Source organism: Nannospalax galili, unplaced genomic scaffold, assembly GCF_000622305.1.
Source record: "Nannospalax galili isolate Female #2095 unplaced genomic scaffold, S.galili_v1.0 scaffold213, whole genome shotgun sequence".
Taxonomy (NCBI): domain Eukaryota; kingdom Metazoa; phylum Chordata; class Mammalia; order Rodentia; family Spalacidae; genus Nannospalax; species Nannospalax galili.
Genome location: NW_008335195.1, coordinates 3,231,295 through 3,257,043, shown reverse-complemented (window position 1 = coordinate 3,257,043; position 25,749 = coordinate 3,231,295). Strand labels below are relative to the sequence as shown.

The 25,749-nt window shown below is 39.2% G+C and overlaps 1 protein-coding gene across 6 annotated transcripts in view; it reads left to right on the top strand.

Annotated features, from left to right (window-relative positions):
- The window catches only part of Myo5a (myosin VA), a 231,618-nt gene that overhangs the window by 194,082 nt on the left and 11,787 nt on the right, over positions 1–25,749 (top strand). The window contains exons 29-36 of one of the 6 annotated variants that reach the window (XM_029561941.1): positions 1,092–1,100; positions 3,950–4,050; positions 7,078–7,158; positions 9,159–9,357; positions 11,424–11,498; positions 13,490–13,583; positions 20,409–20,555; positions 22,947–23,101. In XM_029561941.1, the coding sequence (XP_029417801.1) occupies positions 1,092–1,100; positions 3,950–4,050; positions 7,078–7,158; positions 9,159–9,357; positions 11,424–11,498; positions 13,490–13,583; positions 20,409–20,555; positions 22,947–23,101 (861 nt within the window). The remainder of the gene's footprint in view (positions 1–1,091; positions 1,101–3,949; positions 4,051–7,077; positions 7,159–9,158; positions 9,358–11,423; positions 11,499–13,489; positions 13,584–20,408; positions 20,556–22,946; positions 23,102–25,749) is intronic. The other 5 variants (XM_029561942.1, XM_029561943.1, XM_029561944.1 and 2 more) reach the window with 5 other exon arrangements.

The window sequence follows — 25,749 nt, the reverse complement described above, 5'->3', positions numbered from 1 at the left end:
GTTCCTGAAGACTTCCATTTTGTCTGGGTCATATCCATCTCACGCTGCCTCAGTTGATTCCAAGTCTTGATCAAGGTTGAGCCTAAGAAACAAGGCCCTTGCATGCCCCCTGGGCAGAAGCCAAATCTGGATTCTTTCCTCTTGTGGCAAACTGATAGTCTCTCTTTTATTTTTTAACTTAGGAGAAAAAAAAAATATATATATATATGATACAATTGAGATTCTCATAGGAAACTTTAGTAAAATTTTAAAAAATTAGAAAGAGGCCGGGCGTGGTGGCGCACGCCTTTAATCCCAGCACTTGGGAGGCAGTGTGTTTGAAAATACCTCAGAGGAACTATTTAAAAGGAGGAATGAAAAAATAAAAAATAAATAAAAAATAAAAAATTAGAAAGAAATCCTAGAGCATAAAAATAACCTAGCTAACAGAGCACATAGTTTTGACACCATAAATGCCCACTTACTACCTCACATAGCCCATATAACAACTTCTCTGTGCTGATGGGCTGGCCATGTCTAACTAAGGTCTCTACTGACCCAGCTCTTAACCTACGTGTGACACAACCTTTTCTTCCTGGAGGAATGTTCATGACACTGACCGAGACCTTCCCAATACCCCAGACCTAATGTTCTTCTCAGTTTCTAGACTGTAACACTGTGGTGAGCAACGCTCAGTGATCTTGGGTCTGGTTTGTCTGCTCTACCTCCAGAGAGATCTGGGTGACTTCACTTGAATGGCACAGTGAGCCATTATTGGAATTCTCACATAGGCCCAGGATAAAAGTCTCATGCAGATACATCAACAGGAGAGTCATTCTCTCACATATTCTAACATTTTGCAACCAGATAAACCAAAACAACTCAGGAAAGAATTTCAAACATTAGAACTAGAAGTTCTATCACATACATATGTATTGATGTCTACCTTATGCCAGTTCCATGAATGTTAATTTATTTAGAGTCAGTTTTAGAAGAAATAAGTCATAGCTTTTAAATTAGCTCTTATCTGGTTTCAGGGATACAGTTCAATTCGTGAAGCTAAAGATTTGTTTTCTGCTTTTTTTTGTGCTTGCCAATTTGTGATTTTTCAGGATGACAAGGTAACTTTTTTCAGTGTTTAGAAAGTACTTCTTTTTAACCCTAGCATTAGTTTCTAGGTTCTCCTCAGAATATGTAGTTTGTGCTTTATGACCACCAAGTCTATTTTGTTTTGTTTTGCTCTATTTTTTAAAATTTATTTATTTATTAATTTGTATGTGAATGTGTATGCCTAAAGTATGCCAGAGGAAGGTATTGAATGTCCTTCACTGCCACTCTCCATTTGTTCCTTTGAGGCAGGATTTCTCCTTGAGTCTAGAGCTCGATTTCTTCAGTTAGGCTAGAAGTCAGCAAGCCCCAGCAATCGTTTTGGCTCTATCCCCTTAGAACTGGGGTTGCAGATTTGCATGGGATGCCTGTCTTCTTACATAGGCACTGAGATCTGAACTCAGGACCTCATGATTGAACACCAAGCCCTCTTAACTGCTGAGCCATCTCTAGCTCTCTCCCCCTACCATTTTTTGGAGACAGGGTTTCCCTGTAGCCCCAGCCAGCCTATAACTTGCTATGTAGACCAGTCTGGCCCAGATCTCACAGAAATTGGTCTGCCTCTGCCTTCATATTGCTGGGATTGAAGGTTTACACCACTGTGCCTGGCCCTTTCCCTTTCTTGATATAGCATCTCAGGTAGACCTGATTGGCTGTGAGCTCACTATCTTGTTGAGGATGACCTTGAACTCCTGATCATCCTGCCTCCACCTCCTAAATGTTAGGATTACAGGTATAAACCACTATGCCCAGTGGGTTTTTTTTTCCAGATTCATTTCCGATTTGACTTCTTATGTTGTCAGTGGGGTGTATTAGCTTCCAATCGACATACTGTATCTCCATGACTTCTAACTCATAGTCAGCTGTGTGACTCACTATTTTATGTCTGGTATGTCATGCACATGCTGGGAAAGAACACCCTTCACTTGGAATACACTCAAATGGACAGTTTCTCCCTAGCTCTCATTCATACCAAGCCAAACAAGGATGAGGAGTATCTGAAGAGCTCAACATGCATTCTTTACCCCAGAGACTAGGGCCCATAGCTAGAGAGAAAAATGACTTGTATGAAGTTACAAGGTCGAAACCATCTTGTTTTCAGCTGTTGAGTAATGATGAGATGCTTCATATATAGTGCAACCCTTTTAGAAATTTCCAGTTACTAGATGGAGAAACAAATGGAGCAGTGAGCCAGAAACTTTCCCTGTAGGACAGATCTGACCCTGTCTTCCAAATGCCACTTCCTAGCCAAAGTCAGCAGAGTGAGAAAAGAACCTGCTGCTCATCCCCAGGACAACAGCAAATGAAGGTGGTCATCTTTCCCTGTATTTGGATTAGCTAATTAGAGTAAGTTTATAAGAAGTTCAAAACTATTCCATAAAATTCCTCAGATATTAAAGTATATATGTAGCATTATTTGATATAAAATTTGAGTCTTGGGGCTGCAGAGATGGCTCAGTGGTTAAGAGTGGTTGTTCTTGCAGAGGACCCAGGTTCGATTCCCAGCCCCCACATGGCAGCTAACGAACTGTCTGTAACTCCAGTTCCAGGGGATCTGACACCCTCTTCTGACCTCCAAGGGCATTGCACAACAAAGGTGCACTTACACACATGCAGGCAATGTATTCATACATATAAAATAAAAATTGTCTTTATCTGTTATTATTTGTGGATCTTAAAAATATTAGAATGGGGGCTTGGAAAGATGATTCAGTGGTTAAGAGCTCAGACTACTCTAACAGAAGACTTGGGTTCAGTTTCTAGCACCCACATGCAGCTAACAACTGCCCAGAGCTTCAATTCCAGAGCATTTGACACTTGATGGCAAGGGCACTTATCCACTGAGCCCTCTTGCATCCCCATAGTGATTCTTCTTATCTGTTCTTGCCCTTTCTAGAAACTGAAAGTAGTTGAGTAGAAACAAGGTTTTGAAACTACATTGGTTGCCAGATTAAACCAAAAGGGAACCTTTTTTTAAAAAAAATTAAAATGTTGTCTAAAAATTTCCTTTTTATATAAAATTATTAGTAATTCTGACCTACCAAATGTTTATTCAAGGATTATATGCTGTTCTAGTGTGTGTCAGGGGAAAATATGATTAAATATCAACTGATGGTAGTTATTTAAAAGGAGCTAAATCTTTTGCCAGCATGTGTATGTGTATGCGTGGTGGTGGTGGGGGTGTTGAGGTGTGATTTTAAAGTAAAAACCTTCCAGTTTTACAAAGCATATCATCTGAATACCACCTATTTGCTGTTTTTAAGGTTTGATGAAAAAATAAGCTTTGTGTCAAATTTCCAGGTTATTTTTGTTTTGTGTTTGTTGTTGTTTGAGACAGGGTCTTGTGACATTGCCCTGTCTAGCTTGGAACTTGTTGTGTAGAGCAGGCTGACCATTTGTTATACTCTTGCCTTAGTCTTCCGAGTGCTCAGATCACAGGAATGCACCGCCACACCTGGCAGATTTTCAATATTTCACTGGATGTTTGTTCCACTGTAACTGGCAAGAAAGTAGAAGAAATAATGGTTTTGTGTATCCTATTATCTTTCTAATGTTGTATATACTACATGTATGTATATACCTACATGCTTTTACAAAGTGTAGAGCACACAGAGCCCACCTCTGGTTGTATTTACAGCACAAAGCTCAGAAGTCTCACCACCTGATAGTCCAGTGGTAGGCCTTCTCAGAAAGTTCACTGGGAGTCCCTTTATGGTTTCATGAGGCTGGCACTGAATGCCCTGATGAAGAAAGGGTCCTCTCAAATACCTAACCCTCTGACTTCAGGGATGGAATATGTTGTATGTGACCCAAAGCTTTAAAGTTGAGACTTCATGTGGAAATGTGTCATTTCTCCCTTCAGAATACAATGACAGATTCTACAATACTTTTGGAAGATGTACAGAAAATGAAAGATAAAGGTGAAATAGCACAAGCATACATCGGTTTGAAAGAAACAAATAGGTAAGTTGATCTTCCATCTGTTTTTATTTAACTGTGTTGTTCTTTAGTCTTCCAGCCAGCCTTTTATGTGGAAGTCAGCGTTCTGATTAGTCTCTTTATTAGACATCAGCTGCTCTTCAAAGAGAACCTAAGCTTTCCAGTGTAGCCCAATTAAAATCCCATTCATGGTATTAGGTAATTGCTGATGTCAGAGGAAATGCTATTTACATTAAGGGAAGATATTTTTGTATGTCAAGATCCTTGACCTTGAGGAACTGCCTTGAGAAGAAAACCAATTTGTACTGTCCTGGTAGATCTTTTCAAAGTAAGTTCAGGATGCCCATTTGAAGGTTTATAGAGGCAACTACAGCTTAAAGTAATTGAAACAGCATAAAGAGAAGTGAAGGCATACCTGAAATTCCATCAGTGGCGGCCATATGACTCTAAAAAGTTGCCGTGATTTACTTCTAGGATGGGAGAATGGAGGTTCATATCTGGAATTCTCAGACTTCTGACAGAACCTTAGAGCTATTGTACTGTGAGACATGTAAAAACTACACACTGGACCATTTTTGAGAGGCTGGCCAGTGGTGATCATAGAGAAAGACAACTCTGGAGATATGTGTGGTCTGTGGTCTGTCTTGGTATTTGATACATGAAATCAAGATTGGCATTCTTAAATGCTTCACAAATTATATGTGCCATGCAAAAAGTAAGATAATTCTTAGCTACATATTTATGGGTGAAACTGGAGAATGTTTATACAGGTATTTGGTTAAATGTAAACTTTAATTTATAAATGAAAATTTCAAATATACTTTTATATTAAGAATATGTAATAATTGGGGCTGGAGAAATGGCCGAGGAGTGAAAAAGACCCAGGTTCAGTTCCCAACACCCATATGATGGCTAACAACCAGCCACAATTCCAGGTCCATAATTCCTGATGCTCTCTTCTGGCATCTGGGGGTGCTGCATAGCCCAGCGCACTTACATACATGCAGGTAAAACACTCATACACATAAAAATATAAATAATATGTTTTAATAGAAAAAACAATATTATGTTGTCCACTCAGCCACTTGGCAGTTCAGTCATCAGATCTGAAGTGTGCTTACCTCATGCCAGACTCAGTGCCAGATCCTGGCAACACAGCAGGAGATAAATAAATGTAGTCCCTTCTCACAGAGCTTATAGACTCCTGGAGAAATGACAGAGAGAGTTTGAATTTTAGTCCAAAGATAGTGGAAAGAATTGAAGCATTTTAGAATGATATATTGACACTTTTAGAAAGCTAGCTCTTGCAGTTATATTAGAGAATAGATTTTAATGGAGCAAGATTGAAAGCACAAAGACCAGTTAAGACTCTTTGCTATAATCCAGTAACTGATCATGATGATTTGAGCTTGGTTGGTGACAGTCGAAATTGAAAGTAATGGGACATTTTGAAAGATACATTTGAAGATAAGATCAGAAAACCTTGTAGTATATTGGACATGCAAGTTAGCAGAAGGGAAATCTGAGGTTAGATATGCGGATGTCATTTCATTATCGTTAGATTGCAATGTGAGGAAGACCAGGCTCAGGTGATTAAGTAGATTTACACACACTGAATTTAAGGATACAAGAAGGCATCCAGTGAGAGAAATCCAATAAAAAACTCAAAAAAGATGAATTCTTTAGGGAAAGATGGCAAATGGAAAATAGAATTTCCTCAGATTTGTATAATGTAAACATAGCCACAAAGGTATAGCAAGATTAAGACTCTGAAATCACACAGTGCTGGGTTCCACTACTTACCAGCATCATCTTCCAACCTCTGAGTGTTCTTCTACAACGTGACAACTGGGTGATGGGGAGAGCAAGATAAGGATATAACAGCAAATACTCAAAAGATATTGTTTACATCCTTGGTAGAAAAAAAATCAGCTTGTTATTGCTTATTAAGCACACTGTTTTTAATAAGATGTGTGCATCTTGAATATGAAGGCAGTTTCTCCAGATCTTTAAGTTATTTTTCAGCAAAACCTTAAAACTATATCAAAAAGCTGAGAACTTTGGATATATTCTTATGTTATTTTGACAGGACAGATAGTCTCAAATTCAGGTTCCTGTTCTAACCTGTAATAGCCTGTCATCTTAGGGAGGGAGCTAGCCAGGAAGCAAGGAAGTTTTTTTTTTTTTTTTTTTTTTTTTTTTTTTTTTGGTTTTTTGAAACAGGGTCTCCCTGTAGCCCGAGCTGGCCTGAAGCTCACTATGTAAATCAAGCTGACCTCTAACTTACAGAGATCTGTTTGCCTTTGCCTCTGAGGGTAAAGGAATACACCACCATGCCCAGCTTGTACAATAATTATTAAAACAAAATTTTAAATGGAGAATCAGATTATTATGCTGAAACAAATAGGTTCTTTTCCTATCCAGAAAACTCAAAATTTCATTTTGAAATAGATTGTGAAAATATCCATGTGGAGATAATAACTGGAGTTTTCATTCCATATATGTGTCATGGTTAGCCTCCAATCCAGTGCTTGATATGTAGGTCCAACTGCATGAAACATTAAACTTTTTAAATTTATTTTTATTTTATATGTATGAGTGTATTGCCTACATGTATGTAAGTGCGCCTGTGTTGTGCAATGCCCACAGAGGTCAGAAGAGGGCATCTAATCCCCTGGAACTGGAGTTATGGATAGTTGTTAACCATTATGTGGGTTCTGGGATCCAAATCCGGGTCTGCTGCAAAAACAGCCAGTGCTTCTAACCACTGAGCCATCTTTCTAGCCCCTCAGTCATCTCTTATTTCTTTTCAGGTGCTCTAGACCTTTGATCATTTTGCCTTAATTTCTACTCATTTATTTGTGATGCTATATATTTTTTAATTAATGAAAATAATTTTTGTGATAATGTTGTAAAGTCTTTTGTAATTAATAAAAGTAATCTTATTCACTTAGTAGAATATTGAAATACCATGTGCTTCTCTTGACCACTGTCATCTCATTTCCATCCTGTATCCCTTTGTGTTTTGCATTATGTTCCTTTGCATGGAAGATCATCTGCTATGGATTGCCATGAGTTGAATGAGGATGGAGAGCTGTGGCTGGTTTATGAAGGGTTAAAACAAGCCAACAGGTTATATCTATCTCCTCAAAGCAGAATGTTATTGATCTGTTTTTCTTACTAACAGTGGACTCATGACTAACTGCTGTGTTTTCTGGGCATTTTTTGTCTTTCTGGGTAAATTCGGTCAAATAACTTCCTTTTTTTTGAGATGGGGGTCTCCCTATAACCCCAGCTGGCTTAGAACTCACTGTGTAGACCAGGCTGTCCTGGATTCTGTAAGATCCACCTGCCTCTGCTTCCTGAGTTCTGGTATTAAAGGTGTGCACCACCATGCCTCACTCCCAAATACCTTCTTCAAAGCCATCTCCCCTAGGAGATACTGTGAAGGCTAAAACTGAGAGGGCCTTCTTATAAATGATGATGCTGTCAAGAGTCTGTGAATGTCTGAAAATTATGGCTCTCTCTAGGAGTTGAGAGGAAACCAATCTTTCAGCTAAAGCACAAATAATTGGAGCATTGGCACCAATACTAATATCACCTACACAATAGCTTCTTTGTAATAATTATCAGTCCATGGGATGCATGTGCCTATGACAGATGTGGCTACTCTCTCATATATTTTTATGTTGCCTAAAAGCAGTACTAAATGCATGATTTAGCATTTTCTGTGGTTATCCTAAAATTCAAACATGTAAAACAAGTCAGGAGAGTTTTCTGCTGTGCAACAGTTCAGGATAATTATCCAAACTTAGCACATTCATGTCAGGAAAAAGAATAAAATTGAATCAGCTCATCTGTAACATAGACACTCATCTGCCCTGGTTGATGTCTGTATCTCAGTTCTGTCTTGATGATTGTAATTTTAAATGCTTACATTGTTTGTTAAATGGGCTTCTGCTTATCCTGCTTTGTTCTAATGTAACTATTGTCATTAAGTGCAGTGTTATTGGTTAAAATCCTTTTGAAATTTCACAGTAACTAAAATATTTTTAGTCTGCTATTAGTTTGCTTGTAATGGCATCAATAAGTTTTACCCATCAGTTAATAACCAAGGCAATCAGAATTACATACTTTCTTTCTTCATATTACTTAATTCTTAATCATAACTTTGTTTTGTGTTTAGGAAAGTAGAGTGTATGGTAAAGGGGATGCCTTGCCTCTAGCATCCTCACCACCAGTGCCCTTGTTTGCTCTGGGGCACAGATGGCTGAACATTTGCTCAGAGAACCAGCAACTACTTGTTGGTTCCTCTTAACTACTTACTTCTAAAACCATGTCTTGTTAGGACTCTGTTACTGATTGATTCTGTTACTGTTTATGAGAGGAGAGATGACAAGTTTAAAATCTGCCTGTCTACATACACACACACACACACACACACACACACACACACACAAAATAGAGAACTATCAGATTGGATTTGGGTAAATCTATGGGTGTCAGAGTAGTGCTCCTGCCTTTCTGTCCTTTGATAAGACTACAGAATAAAAAGGTGATCCTGGTTCCACCTTCTGCCTGAAATTAGTAACTATATCTTTAAAGGCATATTTAATTAGATTTGGAGTGTGTAATCTTGCCCTGTGTCATGCAGAGTTATTTTTTGGCAATGATATCTTTGCCAACTTAAATGAGCACTTTATTTATTTATTTATTTAATATGTATGAGTGTACTGCCTGCATGTATGTGAGTGCACCCGTGTCGTGCAATGCCACGGAGGTCAGAAGAGGGCTTCGGCTTCCCCTGGAACTGGAGTTAAGGATGGTTCATAGCCGCCATATGGGTGCTGGGAATCGAACTCGGGTCCTCTGCAAGAGCAGTCAGTGCTCTTAACCGCTGAGCCATCTCTCCAGCCCCAAATGAGCACTTTAAACAATTCAAAAGGACAGAAGTGTGAACACATTGATGTCCATTTCTGACACTGAGTTTCTTGACATTGAGTCAGAAGATGCATAGTTGCTATAGAGTGTCTGCTTTTCCTATTCTTGCAGAGGAGTACATAGCCTCACATCCAGTAGAGGAACTTGGTGAGGGGGGCATCTCCCTTCAAACTTGTGTGGGTTCTCTGCAGGCTTTTGGAGTCCCAGCTGCAGTCACAGAAGAGGAGCCATGAGAATGAGGCCGAGGCCCTCCGTGGGGAGATCCAGAGCCTAAAGGAGGAGAATAATCGGCAACAGCAGCTGTTGGCTCAGAACCTGCAGCTGCCCCCTGAGGCCCGCATTGAGGCCAGCCTACAGCATGAGATCACCCGACTGACCAACGAAAACCTGGTAAGGAGAAGAGCAGTGCCTGGGTCTGCTTTCTGTTCTTTGTGGACAAATAACATCTTTTCCTTGCTGGGAAAAACACTCTTCTACTGTCCCTGATAGGGACAGTAAGGAAAATAGGAGTGTGTTAGTAGAAACGAAGAGGGTATGTGTATACCATGGCTGTGTTTCTCATGGAAGACTCTTGAGCACCTGAGCATGCTCAGACCTAACCTGGAGTGTCTGGAAGAAAGCCACCTGACCACTTGCTAGGCCCCCACCTCAAGTGCTGATTCTCTGCTATTCCAGGAAGAGATACTGGGGACAGCTTCTTTATTCTTGGTCCCCAGTCCTCTGAGGAGGCCATCCAGACTGTCTAGCAAACAATCCAGGGAAGACCTTTGCCTGAACCAAGCAGGGGCTTTTAGTCAATACTGGGTCGAGCACCTAAGACAGGGAAGAGGGACCAAAACTCAGCTTTGCACATTTTTTTTCTTTTTAGTAGGACTTGTACAGTAATAAGGAGGTGCTTTTTGCTTTTCCCTGCCAGACTCTTGAGTACTAGCATAGAGTTCAAGACTTTTCCTTTTTTCTTATTCATTTGTTTTTTACTGAAAAAAAATCTCTAAAATATTTCTATCTTTGTCATTTTATAGCTTTGATTACAAATTTGCAACTTTTAAAAATATTCAAATTGGACAGGTATACTTACTGTGTGAAAGGATACAAAGGTTACACTGGCACATTATATATAATATCTGTCCTATAGTGGCAGGGGAGAAAAGTTGTTGGGGACTGTTGATCTGTGTCTTTTTAATAATTAAGACCTTTAAAAACCTGTAATTAAAATGTTATAACTTCTGAAGATCTAATTCCATTAGTGATAATTTATATTACAAACAGTTCTCAGATACCATTTATTCAGTGGAAGCAAAACCAAGTATTCTCTTTCCAGTGTGTCTTATGTGTGGCACTCCATGATAGGAATGCAGGGAGAGAGTGAGGGTCAGATTTGGATTCTTTCAAAGTGATTGAAATCTTTCACTTTGTTGGGATCAGAAAATATTCTTAAAATGTCATGTTTTTACTCTTGTATCTTAAATAAACTAACAATGCTTTGATTAAATGTATGAAATAATTTGATCCACAATCTTTACCTATAAATGATTGTCTTAAAATGCTGGATGATCTGTGAAATAAGTTTGTCTGGATGACAGATTCTCAATTTGTTCACTAAGTTGATCATGTGTATCCCTTAAAATCTGTCTGTAGTATTAATTTTCCTGACAAATTTTATAACTAACACAAAAATGGACTAAGCCCCTGCACTCTGAGCAGGAAGATTCTAGTTAATGAGTTTGTTTTAGGAACACCCTTTGCAGATCAGCTGCTTTGCCATTACACTGACTACTAACTGAAAGGGTGGAATCAGACTCAAGTACATGGAATGACACAGTTTCTCAGACTCTTTAGAGTTTCTCAGTCTTAACTGTGTTCTTTGTGGAGCATTTAGCAGAATATTGAAAGAGCAGTGGGTCTGGGATTAGTGCTTCAGAAGTTCTGCCTTGCATAGTTTCCCCTGATCCCACCAGCACACACAGGAATGGCTTTCTCTGTCCTCTAGTACCTGGGCTTCAGAGTGCCCCCTTCTGTCCCCCCATGCTCCCTTTCACCAAACCCACCAGTGTTAAACAAGAGCAGAGTGCTGAAGTGCCTGTGCTCTCATTGCCTGCCCTGCCTTGCCATTCTGTGACCAGCAAAGCAGTGCAGCAGATTGGCAGTGGCACACATGAGGGAGAAGTGACAGGGCTGGGGACTGACATGGCAGACCCGTCTGGGTACTACAGTCTGCTCCGTTGACCTTTTGAGTGACAGCATCCTGGCCATCACCTGTTTCCTTTGATCATTCAAATACCTGCAAATATACTCCTTTAGTAGAAAAATAACTGATGGCAAGTGACAAATCAGAGCCTATGAGTAGATACAGTTTCATTATTTGTGTTTTAAAGAATTTTAAAATTAATTTTGCTGAGAGGTAGTCGTCCCTCAAAGACACAAGAAACAAATATCCATTGTGCCTGTTTTTCCAGTATTTTGAGGAATTATATGCAGATGACCCTAAGAAGTATCAATCATATCGGATTTCACTTTACAAAAGGATGATTGTATGTAAAACCACAGTGCTTTCTCGTTTGTCTTCCTTGCCACTTCTAGCCCTCTCTAACTGAAGAGCACAGTGCTGCCTGCTGCTGCCCAGGAGGTCTCCTCAAAAACCTTCACACAATCTGTTTTTCCCCACAGCTTTCTTTAGCCAGTGGTGTCACCTCTTTGAGTGTCCTGTGTCCATAAATGTTTGTTATTAACCCCAGGCTTACAGTGTGATGGAAGCACAGTGTCTAGTTACTTTCTATTACTGTGATAAAAACACTGATAAAACCAACCTGAGGTGGTTATTTCACCTTCAACTTACAGTTAGTTCATCATGGAAGGAAGACAGGGCAGGAGCTCAGGGCAGGAACTGAAGTACAGACCATGGAAGAACACTGCTTACTGGCTTGCTCTCCTGGCCTGTGCTCAGCCTGCTTTCTTATACAACACAAGACCACCCGCCCAGGGGTGGCACCACTCACAGTAGGCTGGGCCCTACCACATCACTGAACAATCAAGAAAATGCCCCACAGACAAGGCCACAGGCCAATCCAGTGGAGAGAAATTCCTCAGTTGAGGTGCCCTCCACAAAGATGTGTCAGGTTGACAGCTGAAGCTATCGAGCACACACAGTATATGAAAAGATCAAGTAAAATCCAAGAAACATAACCTGGCACTTTGAATGTTAGCAGCTCTTTCTTTTAAATCATTGGTCTAGTATGTGAATCCACTTCTGTCCAAACTGGAGAACGAATCCATGTTTGTGAATGCCTTTCTTGTCCAGAAGTTGAGTGACAACCACAGACTGACTTCTCTGACTTATTTCCCTTCTCAGCTTTGTTAGTCTGATCCTGTTGACTTTCCTCTTAATTATTCAGTTTCTAACTGCATTTCATTTGAGAGAATCTTTATTAAATAGAGCCGGTAATCACAGATGTTTCTTTCCTCCCCTTAAGTACACAGGGTTTTCTCTTTTTGCATTAAATATTCATAGTTTTTGTATATGCACATATAATCATCTGCAAGATTTCTTGGGTATCTTATACTACCTATCACCTACTTTGGTCCTAGGTCAGCAGAAAACTTTTTTGAGACAGAATCTTACTATATTACTTAGGCTGGCCTTGAGGCATCCTTCTGCCTCAGCCTCCAGCATACTAGAATTATAGATATGACCTTCTTGCCAAATAGCAGAAAGCTCTTTTTTCTCTTTGCTAATTTTTTTTCAGCTTACCTTTTAGTTCTCTAAACTTTTTGTTTTTCCTATGCTTTAAGGCTGAATTTAGAATCCATAAAGGGTGTCGCTCAGAAACAGTGCTTCACACACATAAAGTGTCAGATTTACTAAGTGCAGCCATCCTTAAATCTTCCCACAGAACTTTTGTGGACTAATCAAAATTCATTTTTGCAGAGCTGGAGAGATAGCTCAGCAGTTAAAAGCCCTGGTTGTTCTTGCAGAAGACCCAGGTTCAAATCCCAGCACCCACATGGCAGCTAACAACCACCCAAAACTCCAGTTCCAAGGGATCTCATGCCCTCTTCTGTCCTCCTCGGGCACTACACAATCCAGGCGCACTTACATACATGCAGGCATAACACTCATACACATAAAATAAAAATAAAGAAAAATTCTAATTCATTTTTGCTTAGTCCTTCTTCAAAAGAAACATTCCGCTGGAATGATGTTCCATTTATACACACTCAGTTGTCTTTCCCATATGAGTCCACTATGAAAGACTCCACAGTGAGCCAGCTCTCCATCACACTGTAAAGGAATTTACTGCAATGTGTAAAGGACTTTACTGCAATGTGTATTTTAGCGTTGGCTTTACCTTAGCTGTACCTCCCTTGCCTGCCAGTTTGAGCCAGGTGGTGGCTCCACCATTGAGCTCGTCTGCAGCTTTATGTAAAACTAATAGTGCTGTTCCTGTGATTATGTCTGCTTTCCCTTTGTGCTTTTGCCAGGCCTATTTTGATCTTTCTGATGTAATTTCATTTTGATCTTTAGGATTTGATGGAACAACTTGAAAAACAGGATAAAACTGTACGGAAACTGAAAAAACAACTGAAAGTATTTGCCAAAAAGATTGGTGAACTAGAAGGTATTTAAATATATTTTTATGGCATTTGCTAACTTTGATTTTATATTGCTATATAGTGACCTGATAGAGGTTTACAAGTGAATTTTTAGGGAAAATAGCACAAATTACTTTTGGCAGTCCTGACCACTATGGAGTGAAATTTCTGTTTCTACATGTGAGGGGAAATTGCATGGTAATAATAAGTTACAAAAAGAAAAATGCATTCAGCAAACAACTAAGGAATATACTCAATTTGCCATATGCTCCCCTAATCATTCTAGCATGTGCTTAAGAGCAAGGACTCCCAAGCCAACCTCTTCTATTTAGCAGTCATGGAGTATTTCCAATTTGTTGACCCTCTCTAAACTTCAGTTTCCCATGTGCTTACTGAGAATAATAATGGTATCTATCCAGCAGGGTTTGTAAGGATTGAATGAGTTAATAGCAGTACATTTAGAATAGTAATAGTAAATGCTAAACACACAACATATTTGTTATTAAAAGAGATACAGAGAGAAATACAATTGTCTGTCCTCCGAGAGCTCACAATCTAATGGAGAAAAAAGTGAAGTAAATAAGAAAATATGAATTATAATCATAAAGAAATAAGATTTTTAAAAATATAATTATATGATAATAGGAAAGCTTCTTGAGAAAATATACAGTGTGAACAAAATCGTGCCTTGTGGATTAGTTTGTTCATTCAGTAAGTTTTATTAAATTCCATGTTACGTACTAGGCACAGTGGCAGGTGCGCAAGATCTACCACTGAGCAAGAACAAAACGAACTCTGAGCTTATCCCAAAACTTTCCACTGCACAAGGCATTTTAGAGATACAATTTCAAAGATGAACTTCCTTTCACATCCATGCAAGCTCTCACCGTGTTGACCCCAAATGATATACTCAGCCTGACCACCTGTCTTGTTCTCTGGATGTCATGTGTGTGGTTCTTATCTGGCTCAAAGGGTAAATGATTCCCCACCACTGGGGTAGTCAGGAGAATCTATGGTGGTGAACTCTTAAGTTCCTCCATCCACTTCCACCCTCCTCCACCACACCAGACCAAGTTAGAACTGTGCTGTTTGACTGGCTGTCTGTCCTGGTCAAGCCACTTGTACCACCCTCTGAAACATTCTGACTACACCATAGACCTATCACTCTGCCTTCCCCAACGCACAGTTTGGTTCACAGTTCCTGTGGTTTTCACTATGGCATATTTTAACCGTTTTTCTATTTGAATTACTGGCTTCCATGCTAGACCAAGAGCATCCTGGACATGGAAACCACCTCTTCTTATATTTACTGAAACAAGCACAGTGTCTGACCTCTGATAATTCTCCCACAAATGTTTGTACATTTCAGAAATATTTAGAGCATGGTGCTATGGATGTTTACTTTGAAGAGGGTGTTACTCCCTTGAATATGTAAACACTGAAAATTTCATTTAGACATCAGAAAGATTACTTTGTAGCTGTATTTTTATGTAATCCCTTAGCATTATGTAATTCATATATTACATGAATACTTTTGAAACTCCAGGAGCTGGAGATATAGCTTTAGTAGGTAAAATACTTACCGTGAAACTCTGAGGACTAGAGGTAGTATCCCCAGAACCCACATAAAAAGCTGGCAGACATGGCAGCTGCCTGTAATCCTAATGTGCAGGAGATAGTTAGATTCTCAAAACAAGATGGCTAACTAGACTAGCCAAAACAGCAAGCTGATCTCCAGGTTCAGCAAGAGAAGCTGCCTTAATACATAAGATGAGGAACATACAAGATGTCAACCTCAGGCGTCCACACACATACATGCATACATATACCCGCATACTTACATGCACACATTCAAACATACATACACACACCACACACATATACAGGAAAAATAAACTTTTGAAACTCCAAGTCTATATACATGAGCTATAATGTTTATTGGCCTATTTTAAAACCTTTTTTTTTTCAGAGAACTTTCTACACTAAACTGGACACAATGTAAGACAACAGTGTTTGGCAGAAAAAAAAAAACTTGATTTTAAGGGTGTTAACTTGTGAGACTGTTAAACTAGTGGCTCTTTGCCAACCATAAATTTGAATAAATATAAAAGTCATTTGTTATGTTTTTAATCAGTTTTCATATATATATCCCAAATTATATATATGGACAGATATAGATGTAGATACCCTTACTTGAAAAGATAAGTTAAAGTGTTTGAAGATGTTGCTAATTTTAAGTCATTGTCAGTTATAAATCAAACTTACCAGTTAAATTATCTTGACAGCTGTAAAGCTAAAAATAACATTTGTGATAGCAGTTCATAGGTTAAAATTTTTTAATGTCACATTAATTTGTAAGGTTCATATTTTGAGTTAAATGATTTGTATCTAGAGGGTAAAATGAAATAGGCTCGTGTCCCAAGGCATTGTCCTGGCCCTCTCGAGGTGACAAACTATTCCTTTATTTCTCTCCTCACTCCCCAACTCTCCATGTTTTACAGAAAACACTGGGGACCTTGTACAACAAAGCACCTTCTAATAACCAAAAGTTTATGTTTTCCTTTAAATATGTTGAAACACACTTAAGCCTTTTGCTTTAAATTTAAATAGAAATTTTTGTCTCTCCTGTGGGCTATATTTAATTTAAGGAAACTTTTTTGGGGGGGTCTTTTTTTTGAGACAAGGTCTCTCTGTAGCCCCAGCTGTCCTGGAACTCACTATGTAGACCAGGGTGGCCTTGAACTCACAGAAATTGCTGCCTCTGCCTCCTGAATGCTGGGATTAAAGGTGTGCACCACCACGCCCAGCAAGGAAACCTTTTTAAAAGCCAACAAAAAATTTTTTAAAGAAAAATGCCAATAAACATGATTTTTAGCAGGAATTATATAGCTAAATGGAGAGCCTTTCAAAATTTAGTCTGCCTGGTTCTAGGTTTAATCTAGGAGTGGGTGTTACATCTTATTTTCATAATAAAAAATTTAGATCTGAAAGTATTGTAGAAACCAGTTATTTCATACAAGGAGAAAAACCAAAACTCTATGGTCCAGAAACCATAAGTGACTTACTCAATATCTTACTGTTGGGTGGCAGGACTAGAACACAAGCCTTCTAATTTCTCTCCTTTGGCTCAAACTTTCCAGAATCCCTCAACTTGTGAGAAATTATCTGACTCTCTTGATAAACCATAGATCAAGATCTTCCTGGTGCCATGGAATTTTCTTCCCCCATAGAAAAGGCATATTTTTAGGAACTCTTTCTGACTTACTTTACTTTTCCAGAACAAAAATGTTTAGGAAGACTTTCCCTTTGAGTTTATAAAGAATCTAGAAAATGGAAATAAGGATTGATGCAAGTTCTAGAAAGCTGTTTGAATTAGATCATTGGACTGAGTGAATGCTGAATCAACTATCTGTGTTGCTCCAACAACATGCCTCAGGCTGAGTGATTTATAAGCAGGAGGACAAAAAAATTTTTTTGAGACAGTGTCTCACTATGTAACCCTGGCTGGCCTGGAACTGTGTAGACCAGGCCAGTCTCAGACTCAGAGATCTACCTACTTCTGCCTGCCTCCCAAATGTTAGGATTAAAGGCATGTGCCACCATTCCCAGCAGCTATGGGAATGTATTTCTCACAGTTCAAGGGGATGGAAGTTCAAGCTGAAAGTGTCTGCAGTTCAGTTTGAGGGTCTGGTTTCTATTTCCAGATGGTGCCTTGTTGCTCCACCCTCCATAAGAGACATAATCCATCCTCGGTGCTAAAGGGAGAGCAGAGCAAAAGACTTGAGTAGTTCCCTAACAGCCCTTTTACAAGGCACTAATCCCATTAAGAAGGGTGAAGCTCTGTGACCTCATCATCTACCAAAGGACCCATACTTCAGTACTGTTGCAGAAGCATTGGATACTAACATGGAAGGACAGAAACATTCAAGCTTTGGCCAGCTGTCAAGGTCCCTCAAGGGTTTGAGAACTGGGCTAGTTGTCTGGCTTAGTTCTTTCATGCTTTATAGTTCCCTGATGCTACAGAAAGGCTGCTGTTTTATTTTAATTAGTGGATTGTTTTTCTAAATAAATCAAGATTATATTGAGCTCATATCTTGAGTTTTTATAAAGATTTGAGTCTCTAGAAAGGATTCAAAGAAAAAGAGAAAAATGTTAGAGAATTGCCATTCTCTTTTTTTCTGACACTTTTTATTGGATTTTTGTCTGACACTTTTGTACAGGCCCCAAAACACCCTGGTTTGAGATTTTTGCAAAAGGAAAGTAAGGCTTTCCTTTAAAACACAGCTCTTTAAAAAAAAAAAAAAAAAAAAAAAAAAAAGGCAAGCGCAGTGGCACAAGCCTTTAAGCCCAGCACTTGGGAGGCAGAGATAGGCAGATCTCTGTGAGATTGAGCCCAGCCTGGTCTACATAATGAGTTCCATCCAGTCCAGCTAGGGCTATAGGGAGAACCTGTCTCCAGAACAAAATAACAGAAAAAGAAAAGACCCCAGTGAAATTATTCACCATGTTTCTGAGATACGTATATTTCTCATTTTAATATCTCTAAAGTCAGAGTGTAACTTGTAATTGTTAATGTATTATAGTTTAATTAGAAGTGGTTTTCCTTTTTCAGTGTTATATGAGATGGCATATCATAATTACTGGCATCTTAGATTTTATAAAATCAGTAGATTTAAAACATCTTCTTTGTGCTACATGAAGTTCAGATATATACATTTATTGATAAACCTTACATGCTGAATTCATTTCCCTCATAGAATTGACTCTGTGGCCTTAATTGACTAGTGAAGCATGACAAGGATTTTATTATTTTGTTTTTTACATGTAGCAATAGTCCATAATCTGTAGAGATCACAGCTTCATAGGTCCTGGTGGTGGTGTGTTTAAACTCATTCCAGATATAACCTAAAGCTGAACAGTTTTAGCGTCCACTGCTCCTGAATAGAGGAATCGCCTGACAGCTAGTTTTGTGGCTTTCAGACTGCAGGATACAGTGACACACTGAATTATGGAAGATGGCTACAGCCCTGATCTGTCTGATCATAATCTGATTCTTTAGATATCATAGTGTTGTTGATGGTGGCAACTTTACCAAACCAGGTTTTTGGCACTGATAGTCCCAGTGTGTGATTCTGCATCAGTGTGTGGATGGAGTGTCTCCAGGCTCCGTGCCACATGAGCAAAAGCACCGGCAGGTACTGATGTTCCCTGTGATAACCTCTCCCTGTGGTGCTGGCTCCTCAGCACTAACAAAGGGAACTTTCCAGAGTGTTGCAAGAAGGACCACTGATGCCTTAGGGGCCAGCAGCATCAAACTTTCTAACAGTGTTTGCATCTGATCTGCCTTGTGTTTGACAGTAGTCTGAGAATTCAATTTTCACTTAAATGTCTTAATTGTTCCCACTTCGTATTAAGTAAAAGGACAAACTCCTGCTTACTAGCATATAGCTTCAAAGTCATAACTCATGATAACTCATGTTTCCTCACTTCTCCTTATGTTTCCAACTCAGTTCTCAACTTTGGAGACTCCTTATGTAATACCTAAAAGGGTTAATTTCCTTTAGTGACTGCTACAGGACTATTAGCATTTATTTAGAAAGCAAATAAAACCCCATAATATTTAGGAATTCATATTAAATAAATGTGTTTTATTTGTTCGTGATTTCTTTGGAGGTTAGAAGTAATCAGAAGAAAAGTGCCTTATGGGGACTTTATAAACCTGATTTTAGGTATTTTCACAACTACTAGTACAAATAAACACTATTCTACTACCTATCTTGATGTGGTTTGAACTCATGGTAATGGTACATTAAAAATAAATGTTCTTAGGGACTGGAAAGATGACTCTGAGGTTAAAAGCACTGGCTGCACTTGCAGAGGTGCTGGGTTCAGTTACCAGCACCCACATGGCAGCTGACAACTGTCGGTAACTCCAGTTCCAGGGGATTTGACCCCTTCTTCTCATGTCTGAGGGCACTGCACAACATGGGTGAACTTACACACAGGTTTGAATCCCAGCACCCACATTGCAGCTAACAACTGTCTGTATCTCCAGTTCCAGGGGATCCGATGGCCTCTTCTGTCCTCTGCCGGCATTGCACGACATGAGTGCACTCACATACATGCAGGCATAACACTCATACACATAAAATAAAAATAGTAAATAAAATATAAAATAAATAAATGTTCTTTTGTTTTTGTTGCTTGGATATTGGGAGCATAGAGCTGAAGGAGCTCCTACTGCTCCCTCTGCAAAATATTTATTTCCTTCCATATTCCCAGTATTTTGAGGCTTGGTTTGTTTGCTTGCTTGCTTTTGAGCCAGCATCTCATTTAGCTGAGGACATCCTCAAACTTGCTATATAGCTGTGGATGATCTTGGACCCCTGATCTGCCTAACTCTGCTTCCCAAGTGCTAGGATTCCAGGCATACTCCACCATGCCCAACTTATTTTTCCCTTCTGTAAGCTAAAGTGTAAACATATTTAGCCACTTCTGATTGATAAGATTAGCAAGTGTGTTAAAAATGTTAAACTACATTCGTTGGGGACTTGCTTTGCAGTTGTAGATTGAAGGTACTTGATCTTATTATACAGTAAACATTATACAAAACAAAGAAACAAAACTTACCAGTTTCTGGGTAACTTTTTGGTGTACTAGTATCAGGCTATAGTGGCTGTCAGAGTACTGTTACCCAATTTTAGGAGAGGAAAGTGTTTTAAAAGGGGAAAACTAAATGGTAAATGTGGCAAGCTTCAGTAGTTACAGAGCTCTCTTAGTATTACAGGCGCTTGGAATCTTTTCCGCTTTTCTCTCTGAAAAACATTTCTCTCCTTTCTTGTTTCTCAAAGTGGGCCAGATGGAGAATATATCTCCAGGACAGATGATTGATGAGCCTATTCGTCCAGTCAACATTCCCCGGAAGGAGAAGGATTTCCAAGGCATGCTGGAGTACAAGAAAGAAGATGAGCAAAAGCTCGTTAAGAACCTGATTCTAGGCAAGTGTTTTCTGTGTGGGATGAAAGTTCTTTCCAGCTTTTCAGTGGAAGAAAGGTAGTTACTAATGTCTGGAATATTTGATTTAACAGTCTTTTCTTGACCAGTGAGATGGCTCAGCAGGTAAAGGTGCTTACTGCTAAGCCTGATGACCTGAGTTTGATCCTTGGAACCTGCATGGTGGAAGGAGAGAACAAACTCTTGAAAGTTGTCCTCTGAACTCCGTGCATATGCTGTGATTCATGCCTGCATAGGTGTGTGTGCACACACAATGCAAAATATATGTTGACAAATTTCTTAAGTTCTGACAGTTTTCTTTTTTGAGACAAGGGACCCATTATGTTGTCCAGGCTTATCTTGAACTGGAAGTTATCATCCAACTTCAGCTTTCTAAGTGACTAGGGCTATAGATATGAGCCCCTGCCAGGAACTATGCAGTTTCCTTAGTCATTATTGCACACTGCATTACAGTGCTCTGGTAATAAAGTCTTAACCATAGCTGCATTATCAAACTGGAAGAATGGATGTCTAGGACCCACCTGCACTTCTCCCTTGAGGCCAGACCTTCTCAGCTCTGGCTTCAGTTTAAGATCACTCAGAAAACTTTCAATTTTTTTCATTTTAGTTTTGGTTTGGCTTGGCAACAAGATCTTATTGTATAGCCCAGGCCATCCTGGTACTTCTGTGAAAGCCAAAGCTAGCCTAGAATTCACAATCCTCCTGGCTCTGCCTCCCAGGTACTAAGATCACCTGCATGTGTGGCCATTAAGACCAGCTTATGGGTTTTTTGTTGTGGTTTGTTGGGAACCAAACCCAGGGCCTGGTAAATACTAGGCAGCTACTGAGCCACACCCACAGCCCACTCAGGAAGCTCTTGGAAAGTGTCAGTAGCCTCTTCACCCCAGGCAAATCAAATAAAAATCACCAGGGAAAAGAAGTTGGCCATGTCTAGTACTTTTCTGAAAATTTCTCAAGGGGTTTTCAGGTATAACCACTTTAGAATACTACTGTTCTAAGCCATGTGGATTTCTGAATATCTGTTTTTCCTCTGTAGAAACACTTATGATTAAATGTTTAGGATAACAATTCAGTATTATGAAAGAAATTAGTAACTCGGGAAAAAAATCCTTCAAAAAATGGAAAAGATGGGACATATGAAAAGGGAATGAACGAAGCATTTTAGAGGGCATAAGGCCTTGAATATGCACCTATAAGAATTTATGGGAGGACAAAATAAGGAGAGAGCATGAACAATATAATAAACTAAAAACCTAAATGCCTGTCCTTCAGTCTTTTCATGGCTCTCCTCCAACCTCCAGCTACCATGGTGACAGCAACCTGATTGGTAATTATACTTTTTAACATTCCTTGGGCTCATGTCATTCAACTGAGTACTATATATAGGTTCAGAGGTGCTTCAGTTTCAACATGATCATTAAATAGCAAAGGCTTTTTAGGGGCTGATGGTTTGTAGGGTGAAAAAGAAAATTAAAGACAGGAGTACAGATTTATATAAAATTGGCAGGAAACACTCTTTGATGAGGTGATCTGTGCACAGAGGCCAAAGGAGTCAGGATCAGGTCACACATATATCTGAGAAAAGAGCATTAGAGACAGAAAAGGAATAAGGACATATGCCCTGGGTGGGAGCAAGCCTGGCATGTTCAGCCAACAGCAAGGAGACCTGTTTGGAGCAGTGAGCTGAGCCTGGAGCAGGGGTGGATCACATGAAGCCAAGTTTGGGTTTAGGATTTTATGAGTGAATAAGGTACTTGAGAAGCTTTTTGGAGGATTCTCAGAACAAAAGAGATGTGATCTGACCTGCATTTTTGTACATAAATACTGTAAATATTTAGAAAATACCTGGGGACCAGGGTATGGGTCAGTGAAAGTAGGCAGTATGCTATCACAACAATCCAAGAGGAGGTGACAGTAGCTTAGACCCTGGTAGTAGTTAGTAGGAGTGGAAGCAGTTGTACTCTTGACAGTTTTTACAGGGAGAACTAACAGGATTGATAAACAGGTGTGTGGTGTGAGAAAATAAAGAGTCAGGGAGCTGATAGGCTTATGATCTGAGACGCTAAGATGAGAGGTGCATTAGAAAAGCAGGTGCTACAGGGAATGGAGAGCCCACCTTGGGAGACACAGTTTGTTGGTTCTGAGTAGAGACATTAGGAATGCAGTTGACTGGACTTCAAGGGAAAAGGACTGGATATATAAATTTTACAGACATGTCTCCATCTTCAATAATTTCACTAACGAGCTGTTAAAATACTTTTATGACTTACCCAGAATGATTGAGCCCAGCAACTAAGCTTTTATATCTCATAAAGCATGCCTCACAAAGACTTTCACTGTTACATAATCTTATTTTTCCTTCTTTCTTTTTTCAGAACTGAAGCCACGTGGTGTGGCTGTCAATTTGATTCCAGGATTACCAGCATATATCCTGTTTATGTGTGTTCGACATGCTGACTACCTGAATGATGATCAGAAAGTAAGGTCTTTGCTAACATCAACAATTAACAGCATCAAAAAAGTCTTGAAGGTCAGTTCATGTTCCACAATTCTCACCATGACTGTTAAAGATGATGGGCTGTGCAGAGATGCTATTTTTTACTTTGACAGGCACAGTTACTACTTGTGAACACTTTCCAGTCTTAGCTAAAAAGGCCCATTGTGGGAAAGTTTTTCTTACAGTCTGTGTGTGAGTTACCTTTTTCATCATTGTGACTAAATACTTGTCACAAGCACTTGAAGGAGAAAGGATAATTGTTTTTTCTCACACTCAAAGGGGATGTAAATCTGTCACCATGGGAAGGCAGGCTGTGAGCCCAGCTTCTGTGTGGCAGCAGAAGCATGAGGATCACATCTCAGTGGACCAGTAAGCAAAGACTGGGGCCAGAAGCAGGGCTGGACTAGAACGCTCAAGTCCCGCCTCCCAGTGACTCACTCCTACAGCTAAATCCTACCTCCTAAGGATTCCACAGCCTCTTCAAACAGCACCACTAGCTGGGCACCGAGAGTTCAAGTGCATGAGCCTGTGGGGGACATATCACTGTCTATCCACCTTTTAAAACAGGTTTAGATTGAAGAGTAATCAAAATGAATTCGGTATTATTGCTGCATTGAATTGTGGAGTAAGTTAAATTTCTTCATGGACAGAAATAGTCTGCTTTAGGTTTTATTAATAAAATTAATGTTTAGCAGAGGCCAAATATAAATGCACTAATACATATATATGGTATATTTGTACATATATATGGAGTGTGGTGCTGATGTTAAGATGAATACCAAGTTCAGTAATGTGTGGCTTTTCATATAAAAAGATGTCTGATAAGGCATTAAAATTTTTCTTTCAACTTTTGTTACCCTTATTCTCCAACTCACCCACTGAATTTTCTTGTTACCAAAAATGCCTGCTTTCATGTGAGAAGGAGATGCTAATCAGAAGAGAAAGACTTGGAAAAGTCAGCAGCATTATATGATGGAGGAAAAGACCCTATGAACTCAGTAGTCACTTAATCACCTTATGTAATCCTCTTCTGACTCCAGAGAAGGGAACATCATACTCAGTTTTAACCCAGTGTTTATGTGAGAAATTAAGATGTGTCTGGGTACTTTGTCTTCTGATTGTCTAACTTAATGGGAGCATCCAGGATGAGAAGTTAAATCTCAGATCTAAAATGCTTTTCATGGGAGCTGGGCGTGGTGGTGCACACCTGTAGTCCCAGCACTCAGGAGGCAGAGGCAGGTGGATCTCTGTGAGTTCAAGGCCAGCCTGGTCTACATAGTGAGTTCTAGGCCAGCTGGAGCTGCAGGGAGACTCTGTTTCAAAACACCCCCCACCCCAAAAAAGAGGGCTGTAAAACATACATGACATAAAATTTACCAGTTTACTCTAAATGAACAGTTAAATAACCATAAATATATTGGCAGTGTTGTGCAGCTATTACCACGATCTACCCATTAAACACTGCTCTAAGTTTTTTCCCTGTTTCAACCTTATTGCAGGAGGCATTTATCTAGTTTGACATCATACTAAATATTTGCTAAAGATTAAAAAACGAATATTCACTGCATCATAATAACCTTTTATCCCACTTAAAATTGGTGTGCATTGCCTCAGACCCCTGTCTTGAAGTGTGTTCTGCACCCTTGTTTTGACCTTAGCAGCTGGTGTTCTGACACGGGATATAAAACAGCATCACTAGCCAAAGGTATGTAGAGAATCCACAGTTTTTAGCTCATAGATCATTTTATCTAATAAATCAAAACCTAAAAATAATTTTGAGTTTGTCTTAATTTATTTTTGAGACAGAACTACATTAATTTATTATCTAATTTTGATGAAATACAGTTTGTTAATTGTAAAAATATTATTTTGAACCAGGTATCACATACCTTTAATTCCAGCACTCAGGAGGCAGAGGCAGGTGGATCTCTGTGAGCTCGAAGCCAACTTGGTCTACATAGCAAGTTCCAGCCCAGCTGGGGCTACAGGGAAACACCGTCTCCAAAAAAAAATTATTTCGATAAATTTAATTGAGTAAATTGAGAACTGCCATTTGGTTTTAATTTTTCTTAATTTCCAAAGAAATATATTTTGAATTAATATAGAATATCTTTCTTTTATAGACAGAGGGTGCCCTTCCTGGTTGTATTGAAAGAAACTATGTTAATAGAGTTAATATGTTTTTTAAAAAATTAAAAAGTCTGGAGCCCTCTCATAAAAACAGATAATTGTTTTTGGAGTGAAGTCTTCTCTTTAGGTCTCAGTCAGCTTTATCTGGTTTTGTTTGTTTAGGTTTTTGTTTTATTTTATTTTGGGGTTTGGATGGTGCTGAGGATCCTGGTGATTCTTTGGAGTAGGTAGTTACTTTAAAGCCTTCTGTTCAGGCCATTCCGAGGCTTCTCTATAGCTAGACCTTGCAGAGATGATCTAGGCAATGGGTGTGATCCAGGTCTGTACAAGGGTTAAAGTTGCTCTCAGTTAAACCTGTATGCAAGCCATAGGGTGATTTTCTGTGTTTGGGAATATCATAGCATTTTGTTCACTTCTGGCAATATTATTAAAGCCAGAAGATGGTCTATATAGGTCTTAAATAAAGATCTCAAGTCAGTAGTCCTGTCTCAGGTTTAAAAAAAAAAAAAAAACTAAATCAGACTTAATATCCTTTAGGATTTCTTTCCTAA